At 36.7% G+C, this 11,534-nt stretch overlaps 2 protein-coding genes across 3 annotated transcripts in view; one reads left to right on the top strand and one right to left on the bottom strand.

Moving 5' to 3' along the window:
• Nucleotides 1-4,671, top strand: part of LOC132189813 (GEM-like protein 1) — a 6,369-nt gene extending 1,698 nt beyond the window's left edge. Inside the window, exons 1-4 of one of the 2 annotated variants that reach the window (XM_059604607.1) lie at nucleotides 1,294-1,651; nucleotides 1,754-1,855; nucleotides 2,239-2,510; nucleotides 4,105-4,671. In XM_059604607.1, the coding sequence (XP_059460590.1) occupies nucleotides 1,360-1,651; nucleotides 1,754-1,855; nucleotides 2,239-2,510; nucleotides 4,105-4,182 (744 nt within the window). In that variant the 5' untranslated portion in view covers nucleotides 1,294-1,359 and the 3' untranslated portion in view covers nucleotides 4,183-4,671. Of the gene's footprint in view, nucleotides 1-1,293; nucleotides 1,652-1,753; nucleotides 1,856-2,238; nucleotides 2,511-4,104 lie in introns of those variants that run through there. The other variant, XM_059604606.1, reaches the window with a different exon arrangement.
• A 5,768-nt stretch (nucleotides 4,672-10,439) lies between these two features.
• Nucleotides 10,440-11,534, bottom strand: LOC132189968 (zinc-finger homeodomain protein 2-like). Its single transcript, XM_059604832.1, has one exon. The coding sequence runs from the start codon at nucleotides 11,298-11,300 to the stop codon at nucleotides 10,569-10,571; it is 732 nt and encodes a 243-aa protein (XP_059460815.1). The 5' UTR covers nucleotides 11,301-11,534; the 3' UTR covers nucleotides 10,440-10,568.

Below are 11,534 nucleotides of genomic sequence, written 5' to 3'. Positions count from 1 at the left end.
TTTTTTTTTTTTTTTTTTTTTTTTTTTAAGGAGGGAAAATTTTAAAAATGTTCATGAACTTTTTCCCATTTAATATTACCTTTGAGAGTTTAAAAACTCTTTGATTAAGGATATTGGACTTTCAATTTCTTTCAATTATCTTATTCCGTTAAAATTTTTCGTTAAGTTTTATCAAAGTGTCCAAAATACCCTTGTTTTTATTACTATAAAATAATAAAAATTTTCAAATATATATATATAAAAGAACTTCCTCCAATTCAATCTATAAAAATAACACGTGTCATTTGAACATATGACATGCACATGTTTTTTAATAGTAGGGACAAAGTTGAAATAAATAATATTAAAAACTCATGTGCATCCCACATGTTATTAAAAAAATGGACACATGTCATTTTTATAGACTGGGTTGAATGAAGTTCCTCCAACCCAAAAATGGACACATGTCATTTTTTGAGAATTTTGACAAGATTTAACAAAAAATTTGAACAGAAAGGGGTACTTTCAAAAAATTGAAAGTTCAATACTCTTAATTGAATTTTTTTGAATTTTAGGGATACTTTCAAAACGTGTGGATGTTTAGTGGGTTTTGTGATTTTTTTTTAAAATTTTTTTTAATTAATTAATTTATTTTTTATCCTAATGACTGAAGAAAAACATGGGTGCTACTTTTTTTTTTTTTTTTTGGTTTTATTTAGGGTTTGTTTGAGTTTGTGGTTTTAAAAAGTACAATTAAAAAAAATAATTTTAAATTGTGGGATTTGAAAACGTGATTTTAAAATATGCGATTTGTTGTTAACTTGTATTACATAGTTGTGATCAAATTATTTTATTATATTATAAAACTATAGAGCCGATATAAATGATTATGTAAAATATAGATAGAGCGTTCCAACTAATTTCTTTCATAAATCTATTAATTATCGTTAAATTTTAAATTTTAAATTACATTTTTATTATGCTAAAATAAAACTCAATTTTTCTGAAATATTTTGCTCAAACTCCCAAAATAAGAGATACAAATTCTGAAGATAAGGAAAAAAAAAGCCCAAAAAAATGAAAGAGCGAAGTCTACTAGGCTTCTGGCCTTCTGGGCTTACACTAATTCGTGTGAAGGAGGGCCCACGGCCCAAGAAAAGAAGGGCGACTCCCATTGGGCTTGTCAACTTTCAAGAATTTAATACGACCGAGGCAGCAACGGATCAACGGCTGCCAGCTGGTCAGGCTGTTTAACGATTTGACGCTTTTGACCCCCATCTTTCCATCTGATCTAAAAATTCAAAGATCCTTTCGTTTCGTGGGAATTCCCGATCCTTCTTTCAAACTAAACAGAACAGAGAGATCCAAACGGAGAAAACCATGAGCACTGGTCATACCCAGCATGACCAGCCGGCGAAACCATCAGAGTCCGATCCCATACACGATCCACCGCACTCCGGCGACTACGCTCCATACCCTAAGCTCGACCCTAACGACGTTGCTCCCCCTCCTCCCATTGAGAATTGGAGCCACGTGCCCATGGGCTCCCAACCGCAAACGGTGAACAGCGAAGCCAGGGCTCCGATCTCCGGCGACGCCGCCACTACGATGCCGCAGGATTCGAATCCCTATATCTCTCCTGCGCCGGTGCCGGCACCCACCTCCGTCAAGAGTGAGTACCTTCGGTTCATGGTAATTTTGTTAAGAATTTGAAGTTGGTGGTGGTGATTGTGGCGTGAATTTTTTTGAAAGTGGTTCTGGGATTTTCTGTCAGATACGATGGAGTCCGTGAAAGATGTGCTTGGGAAGTGGGGCAAGAAGGCGACCGAAGCCACCAAGAAGGCCGAGGATCTTGCTGGGAACATGTGGCAACACTGTGAGTATTATACTTTGCCCTAGACGTTTAGGTTTTCTTGTTCATTTTGTTTATGGTAATTATGAAAATGTTTCTGCTCTTAGATGGGGTGCTGATTTTGAAGTTTTTGTGCTGCCTGGTTTCGTTTTGTCGACTGCTATCATCTCTCTGTTTCTGCTTTTTGATGGGGTGCTAATTTTGAAGTTTTTGTGCTGCTTGGTTTCGTTTTGTCGACTGCTATCATCTCTCTGTTTCATGTTCTTCATTCATGGCTCGTTTATGCTTGAAATGCTGTAAAAGTGATTTTTCTGTTGTAGCAGCAATAGTAGGTGATAGTAGTGGGTTTAAGGTTTTGAAATAATTTGAAGCTTGATAATGTCTTCTTATCAAGTTTCTTGAATCAGTGAAAACGGGTCCTAGTTTTACCGATGCTGCTGTGGGAAGGATTGCTCAAGGAACAAAAGTTCTCACGGAAGGTGGGTATGAGAAGGTTTTTCGACAAAATTTTGAGACAGTGCCCGAGGAGAAGCTTCTGAAGTCATTTGCATGCTATCTGTCCACTTCTGCTGGACCGGTGATGGGAACTATGTATCTGTCCACAGCGAAGCTTGCGTTTTGTAGTGACACTCCGCTTTCTTATGAAGCGAGTGGCCAGAAAGAATGGAGCTATTATAAGGTAAACTGACTGCTCTTTATACTTCTTGGTATTTGATTGATTGTAATCTTAATTTGTTGGTGTTAGGAGCCAGTTATTTGCGTAATGAAGTTAATGACATTATACCTATCTTTGATGATGGATTGCTAAATATATGTTTTTTTGTGATGTAAATTGATATCTTGATTTGCAATTTTCCCTGAACTATGGTGCTAGGATGATTGTTAATTAATACACATTAATTTCTAGTTGAAATAGGAGTAAGTAATAAAATGATGTCAAAGCTCCTACTTTTTAGTTTGCAATGCTTGATAATTGATGCATTTTGAGTGGAACCTTTCAAGTTATATGAGAAGCTTTTAACGGCTGTTTGCCCATTTAGGTTTACTTTAGTTATCTCAGTCACAATTCATATTAGAAAATTACTGGATTTGTGGTTAAGGTTCAATATTTTGTACAAGACTTAAAGTTTTGTCCATAGTGGTTTTTTTTTTTCCACTTTCCCCCCCTCCCTTTTGTTGCCTTTTTCCTTTTGGAATATATATATATATATATTAGGGAAATGTATTTAATTGTACACTGAATTGAATTATATTTCGTGGTTCTGCTTGAAAAGGTGATAATTTGTTCCCATGGAAGGGGCATACATGTTGTCAGACTATAAAATTTTCTCCGATTATATCTTTAGTGATATATACTTGTTGTGAGGAAAGGAGGAAATAAGATTTGCCCCAAATTTTTCCACATAAAGGATTCATAAGTAAGCTATAGAAGGCTCAAAGTTTGCTTTTATAATGCCAAAGGATGACATGCCTGTCTTAGATGTGAAAACGCTGAACCTACAACCCTGTAGAGGTTTCAGGATAACAATTACGTTTAAACAAGAGAAAGCAGAATTTTCAAATAGAACAACTATAAGTTATGACATTGCAATGCCTCAGAAAGCCTGATTTAGTTTGATAGATAATGCTAGGTAAGCTATTGATGTGCACCAAAATGACGAAAACAATGTGAATATCATAATGAGGGAAGAAGTAAAACTTAGAAATGAAATTGCAGAAGTTATTTTGACATGTAATTTGAAGCTGTGCTCCTTTACCTTTTGGCTTGTGTGCTCTTTTAAGACAATCGAAGAGAGAGAGGTGGTGGATGGAGATACATTGGATTTGCTGAATATATGAAGGTTACCAAGGGCATCAATGATAGGAAAGTAATGCATGCTGTTTGTGAGAAGGTAGATCCATTTGGCCTCATTATCCATCCCGAAGTAATGAACCTAAGCATATAACACAATGATTTTTATTGAATATCCTGAGGATTAATCGGGCTCACAGATGATTCAGTGAAAAGTGTATTGAGACACTCTTGCGACCTGTGCTCTGCAATAGCACGTCAATCTTCTGCCGTACTGGTTTCCATAATTTTGGTCAATCTGCCAATGATTAGATCTAGAATGGAGTTTACAAATTTTATTCACTCCTCCTTTTAGGAAGCAATTATGTATGTTTTGTTTGTGTAGTTTTTGTATACCAAGTTTTAGGGCTTTCATTCATTGAGTTTCTCTTCAATTGGTTAATGATATTGGCGTGCATGCTTTCTCTTGTGCATAAAACAGGTGGTTATTCCATTACATCAGTTGAGGGCAGTGAATCCATCAACAAGCAAAGTCAAGCCAGAGGAAAAGTACATATAGGTTATCTCTGTCGACAACCATGAATTTTGGTTTCTGGGCTTTGTAAACTATGATAGTGCAGTGAAAAATCTTCTAGGAGCACTGCAGCCCCACAGCTTATGATGCACAAAGGCCGTTGACCATGCCAGTAGGAGCATCAAATCGCGAACAAGTTGATGTAGATAAAATATTTGCTCCGAATATCGGAAATCTAAGCAAAAATATGTATTTTGTATGCTTGTGGGTATTCCTTCTTGTTGGAACTCATTCTTTATGATCATATCTCTGCGACATATTTGGTGTGGTGATGGGTATAGTGAATCTGTTAAGTTGTTATAAGTTACATTTTTTTTTTTTTTTAATTTTATTTCATACCCTTTTTTAGAGTAATAAATTATTAAGTTTGTGGTGAAGGTGACTAAGATTGTAATATTACATTTTTTATTAAGTTTATTTCACATGTCCAACATTCTTCATTTTTAATTATTATAGTTTTGTTTCTTGGGTGATTATTATGAACAATGTACGCACTTATTATTTCACTCACCCTTTGGCCTTCTAGTCTGTTCATTGTGCTGGTTGGATTACATTTAGGAAAATTTTGCAATTATGAGGATCCTGAAGTGTGTGATGCATTTTTCATCATTCACAGTTGTGCATAGTTCCACCACTCTGGGAACATGGACAAAAGGGAAGGATTTTGATTAGATCTGCATTTGAACATAGCCATTAGCCATACATGAAAATTATTGAAAGCTACAGGTTCGGTTTGAGTTAGTCACAATGTGGCTCGTTTTTAGCTGTGTATCACAACGAACGGTTAAGATTGAGCGAATTGCAGGTTTCTCGAATTCGGGATCGAACTCAAAAAGCCTATTTTACACCACAAATAGGAGCACAATTTGGTATGTGTTGGGCACCCATAGACATTGACATGCCTATAAGCCCATGTTACACCGAGTGGAGGCACGGATGGAGACAGAAACAAAACATTGCATAAGCCCCAGGGAGGAGCAAAAATATCGTCCCCTGGGGGAAAAGTCAGGCAGTAAAAACCCTAATTTCGAACCAGTATCAGGATCTTCACATATTTTACTATTATTATAAATAGTCCTTTGGACCAATCTTGGTTCTTCCACATTATATGAAACGTGTGACTGGCCCATATTTCTGTCGAAAATGAAGACGCACTGAAGCATCAAGTAGGGCCACGACCAAATTAGAAAAGGTGTCCAGCAGGGCCCATACTTGCCAGCAAAATAGAAAGCTAAGAATGCAGCGCCCGCGCCCAATAGTATTTTTGGTTGTCCGATCACTTATGAGATTAAATAATTTTAACAGCTAATTGTCATAAATTTTAAGAGCCGGGAAAACTCGTCGTAATAAACCGGAGGAGATAAGACTCTCAAAATCACAGCAATCTTTAGGAATTAAGGTCAATTAATTAGGTTGTATGAAGGATCAGAGTGTATTTACGATTTCTTACTTTGGACTTAAGCGTGGAAGGTGCACAAATAAAGCTGAAAAGCTATTGTGGCCTAGCTATTTTTATGATGATAATAGATGTAACATTCCAATCTTAGGAAGTGCCGCATAGCTGAGGGGGAGGGGGAGAACCTCCTCTCTTTCCTTGATTCCCCCCTCCCTTCCCCATTTTCTTTCTCCCCCTCTTTTCTCCGATCTGTGTTTCTTTTTTTTTTTTCGTGTTTGTTTTTGGATTTCGCTTTCTTTTCCCTGTTGTTGTTCTTTGTTTGCTTGTTTATTTTTTCTTGCTAGGTGTTTGTTTGGGCACACTTTGTAGGTGCCGCTCATGGGGATTCACTCAAACTTCCCCCCAATTCTTTAAGTGCGCCGCCAATCTCCTCCTCACCAGCTTTGCCGTCTACTGTCTTCTGCTGGGTCTTTTCATGTGTCCCCACCGCGATGTGCTTCCAATGTCACCTACGCATCGGTTTCCAGCAAGCACGCGATCGGCTTTTCTTCCGGTTGCTGTCATCCACCTAGTGTGCTCCTATTTTTAAATTTTTAGTTGTATTGCTTTGATTTTTCCTGTATTTTTCTTGTTTTTCTTGCTGCTTGTAATAAGGTCATGTCCTCTCTCTTGATCTACTCGCTTGTTATTTTGGTCCAAACCCCTAGGGTTGTAGATGTGAACGATATCCTGATTTTCGGGTTAAGGAGGATGTGTGTCGGCATGGGGTCCTTTTGATCTCAGGGTCGAGGAATAAGAGCTACCTATGCATTAGTTTGTGTCTGCCTAGCGCAGATCTGTTATTCCAACTGAAGATTAGTTATAGGTTAGCGGATGTTTGTCGTCTTTGATGTGTAATCTTTTAGTTACGACTTTGATCTTTTAACTTCGGCTATGATATTTCAGAACGTTATGTTCTGTGATTATAAGAGTTTTAATACTCTTGATTCCTCTATTAATGAGATAAGAATGATTTTCCTTCAAAAAAAAAAACATTCAAATCTTAGATTAAACTAACCTAATTAAATTGAACACACGTCATTAATATATATACATATGCTAGTTAATTTTATTAATAATGGTAGTATTGAAAATAAGTATTCAGAACATTTTAAGCACCCACATTTATTCATTAGCATGTGAGAAACATGTGTTTTTTTATTAACATGTATTTCCCATATATTTTTAGGAACACGTGGGCTTCTCACATGTTTTAGGAACATATGTCCCTTAATTAGATTGGTTTATATGAATTAGCTAATTTTTGTCAATTTGGAATAATGCCAAAATTTGTGGAAGGGACACTTTCTCCTAAAAGTATACATTGTATGAAGAGGTTTAATCTCGACCATTTATTTAATCTTAAAGGTCGAATTGTAATTGAGTAATTGTTGAAAGAGACGGTGAAAGCACACGTTCTTGCGAAAACAACTATTTGAAAATTGGTTTTGAATGTATTATTTTCTATTTCTTTTTAATTTAGTTTTTGGCATGTATCTTGTATTTATAAATTGGAAAAACTAAACTTAATCGGTTGGGACCACGCCTTATGACGCGGAGATCACTAGTTCGAATTCCGCTTTCCCTCTCATGTGCGGACATGTTAAAAATAAAAAAATAAAAACCTCAAGTGCAACATTCCCTTAAACTTTAAAAAGAAGGAATTGATCCCCAAACTATTTTTAGCCCTTTTCAATTAGCCGCCTGCAGTTAAAATTTTCTATTATCTTTGACCGACAATTTCATGAAATGTCTATTATATCCCTGTGAGATGTATGAAAGTACAAATATACCCTTGAATTATTTATTTTTGTAACCATAAAAAATAAAAAAAATAAAAAAAACTCCTCAACAGTGACCTACCCATGGAGGAGACCCAGCCCGTGAGACCCAGGGCTCCACAACCCCACTGGTCATTGACCGTACCTAAAAAACTTCCTTCGTAGAAGATATGTTTTAAAATCACTTAAAAAAAAAAAAAAAAAAATCGAAGCTAATCAATACCCATAAAAATTAAAATCTTATCCATATATCTATCTATGAAGCAACCCACAATATAATGGGTGAAACGATGATAAATTACCTTCTGTGATCACTGACATTCACCACAAGACCCCCAACAACGAACACAAGATAATGGCTCCCTCCTGCTGTTAAATCACAACTTTTTCAAAAGCTTTAAGTTTATGACATACGTGTCACAATATTATTAGCTGCATTTAAGCACTTATTCGTTTTATTTTTTATTTTTTATTTTTATTTGATGAAGGAGTAACTTTCATTAACCCAATAACTAAACACTTTACGAAAGAAAAGGTAAAACACTTAGCTAAAGCTGAAAACATCTATACAAGCAAAAAGAAAAACTCTACAAGATTAAACCAGTATCCCACCTATACTCCAAACATTACAAAGAATATCATTTTTTCTAGTCTTTTTAAATCTACCTTTTGTAGCAAGCTCTAATTACCCGTGAAAGGCTCAGTCACTTTTTAATCAAGCTTTAATAAGTATTGTTCATTCACTATATATTTTGGGTTAAAATGATAAAACTAAAAAGTAAAAATTTTAGCCGCCTTCGCTAAATTGTCTCGCTAAAATAACTAAAAACTAATTTTGATTAGGCCGGCTAGAAAGAATGCTCTAAAAAGAGACAGTATATCATGAGTACATGAGATGTAATGTCAAAATGTCAATCACATTGAGGAGGGGAGCCCACATGTCTTAGTGCAACAGAATAAAGCAGCAACGTCGTGTGGTGAAATCTTGCTTTGAGATCTCATTTTTCCGACACCAACAACAATCACTCACTTACACTATTTATTCCTTACTTGACTTTCTCCAACATCAACATCTCCCACTATTTATTTTCACTCTCTCACCATTTTATATATAGATTGGTTTTGTTTGACGAGTTTGGTTTACCACAGTGAAAAAATTATTGATTTTTTTTTTTTACAAGATTGGGAAAAAGTACGTATTGTACTGAATTTTTTAGTCGGGCAATTTTTACCATTAGTTATTTTATAGAAAGTGAGCCAAACTATTGTTTAATACACTTGCATTAACCTCTAATACACTTGCGGATATGTCAAAAAAAAAAAAAAATACACCTACATTAAAGGAGTTGAAGAAGTCGGGGTTAATGATAAGTTGATAACGCAACTTTCACGTCCAAATTAAAAAACAAAAATTGCATTAAATTGTCATAAAAGAATAAATTATGGGTCGACATTATTAACCTTGAAAGCTTTGTTTCTTGTTGGTTATATTAATTTGTGTTAAAAATTGTCCCAATAATTATGTTCTATTTTTGGGGGTTTAATTTCTTGATATATATGGGTGGAAGGTACTTTCCTGATCAAATAAATAGTTTATTATGTCTTCCTTAATTATGACAAAAATAATATGCATGGTGTTTCTTATCTACCAGGAAATAGGAGTTGATGAGGACTATATATATATAAATCAATTATTAATTGCTTATAAATACTTAATAACTTCGGTTGAAGTGAGGGCTTCGGCACAAGATGATCTTCCCATGCATGTAATTAAAAGAATCATGTGATTAAGAGAAGGTTCTTTGAAGACCGCAGAGTTGGTTTGGAAAATGTCAAGTAAATTTAATTAGGTGTATTAAAATTTTGAAAAATTGAATACCAAGCCTGTTGACATTTTAGTTTTTGAGGTGGGATTTGGATAATTAACTGATTGGCTTGTATTCTACAACATTTTTAAGTGTGGTTTGTGAGATTTAGTTTCCGTTAACGGTGAGAATCAATTTTTTTGTCACGGACCATTAGTAACGTGTATATGGTGTTAAACGTTTAGTTTCAAAATGTGCAAGTTTTAAAACATAGCCAGCATTCTTGTTTGATAAATCTCTCCCTACTTCTTTCTCCTTTCTACCCAAAAATAAAATAAAATAAAGCATTACCAAATTACTTTCTTAACTTTCCACTCAAAAAAACTAAAAACTCATTTCATACTATTTTGTTAAAAGAGTTTGAAATCTACATTCTTGATAGTGATTTTGGTTGATACTTGCCATCAATGTAGGGCACAGCTTGTTTGTATGAATGTCTCTATTTTCTTGTTTTACTTACATAAGTTTCCGTTGGTCTCAGTTCCGACAGATTGATGTCAGAACTTTCAGTGTCACATTAAAAAGCACAAACTGGGTGGATAAAAGTAAAACCCTCACAAACTAGTAAAAAAGAAAAAGAAAAAAAAAAAAGAAGAAGGTAAAATAGGCCAGTTAACTGAGGAAGACGAGGAACTGGAAGCATAGGATTCAAAGGAAAGCATGAGAGAAATAAAGCGAAGAGAGGACAGAGAAATCAGAGGTTCTGGCGCAAAGACAGATGAGAAAAAACACAGGGAAATAATAGAGAGGACGAGAAATGGCCCAATCCACTAAATACACCTTACATCTGTACTCCGCTACATCTGTCCCTCTGACTCTTATTAATTTCTGATTTTTTTAAACTCCAAGTGTCCAGAAGGAAAGAAAGCTAATGGAGGTTGAATAAAGTTAATAAGAGAGAGAGAGAGAGAGAGAGAGAGTAAAAGCTGAAGCGGTGAGATGGAGGGGATGAAGGAGAAGATGACAGGTGTAAATAGGACACATAAAAACTGCAGCTTTTTGCATTGCATGCAACACACGTTTGATGATGATGATCACATGGGAAACATGCATACATGCATACAACTCAGTGCAATGTGAATTTTGGAACTCTAATCACATGCTTAATTAATTAAGCTCTTATCAAAAGAGATCAAGTTAGAATTAATTGAAGCTAAAAAAAAAATAAAAACAAGAATTAATAATGATGGGAAAGAAAGAAGTTTCAACCCTAGCTTGTTAGATCGATATCCATTCAATTTACAGCACGATTTTTCATTAATTCCACACTCCCATGAACGTGGAACCAAATTAGGGTTTCTTACCAAGAGTTTGCTTGTTGTTGTGCATCCAAACCTTTAGGACATGTCGTTTGATGCCGTTGTCGGTACAAAATTGTTCCACCGCCGCCTCATCGTGCTTCTGGATCCGCCACCCGACACTCTCCGCGAAAGCAAGCATCTTGTCCTTCTGCTCTTGGCTAAACTTTGTCCTATACCTCTTCTTTAGACCGGAACTCCCGCCGCCGCCGCCGCCGCCGCTGCTACTCGGGTTAGACATGTCCTCGCCCTCACGGCTGTGGCCCCCGCCTCCTCCCCCGCCGCCTCCCGAGGCTGCGGGCAAAGCCAACGGCTTATTCAAGTGAAAGTGGTGGTACCCGGCCTGCTGAGGTGGCTGTGCGGAGCGATAGTAGGATGAGAATTGGCGGTACAACAAGGGCTCTGATGATCCGTTGTTCTCCTTGCGGTGGAAATTGCGGTGGCAGCCGCAAGCGGCGCACTTTAGGGCGTCGAGGGTTCCTTCCTCTCCGGCTGCCATGAACTCCCCGCAGCCGTCCACGGCGTGGCCGCCTATGCTGACCGCGTGGTTCTTCAGGCATTCTCTGTACCTGAACGACGTCGTGCTCCCGCCGGATTTCGTTGACTCGCCGCGGTTGGACCCCATTTTGGGCCTTGCTGAGTTGCTCACCGACTCATACCCCGGCGGCGGAGTGGGAATCTCCATCATATCTTCCTCTTGCTCTTCGTGGTCGTCGAATTCCATTTTCTCTGTGATGGGGGAAGATCTATACCGAGAAAATCGATCAACAAGCACTCGCCGGAGATTAAATTTTATTTTATTTTTTCAAAAAAAAAATAAGCTTACTTTATATATATTTTTTTACATATGATGATTACTGATTTATTTCTATCTAAGCTTGTAAGCAGAAAGGAAGAGGAGGAGATAAGGAAGGTAGGGAGAGTGTGGTCATCAATTTCCTGCAGGAAAGAGGTGTCT

The sequence above is a fragment of the Corylus avellana genome, chromosome ca8, assembly GCF_901000735.1.
Source record: "Corylus avellana chromosome ca8, CavTom2PMs-1.0".
In the NCBI taxonomy this organism is placed as follows: domain Eukaryota; kingdom Viridiplantae; phylum Streptophyta; class Magnoliopsida; order Fagales; family Betulaceae; genus Corylus; species Corylus avellana.
The sequence above is the reverse complement of the archived record's forward strand: the minus strand, read 5'-3'. Positions and strand labels throughout refer to the sequence as shown.

What these genes read in the sequence shown, in the direction of transcription:
- LOC132189968 (XM_059604832.1), bottom strand. Translation starts at nt 11,300, where the DNA reads ATGGAATTCGACGACCACGAAGAGCAAGAGGAAGATATGATGGAGATT.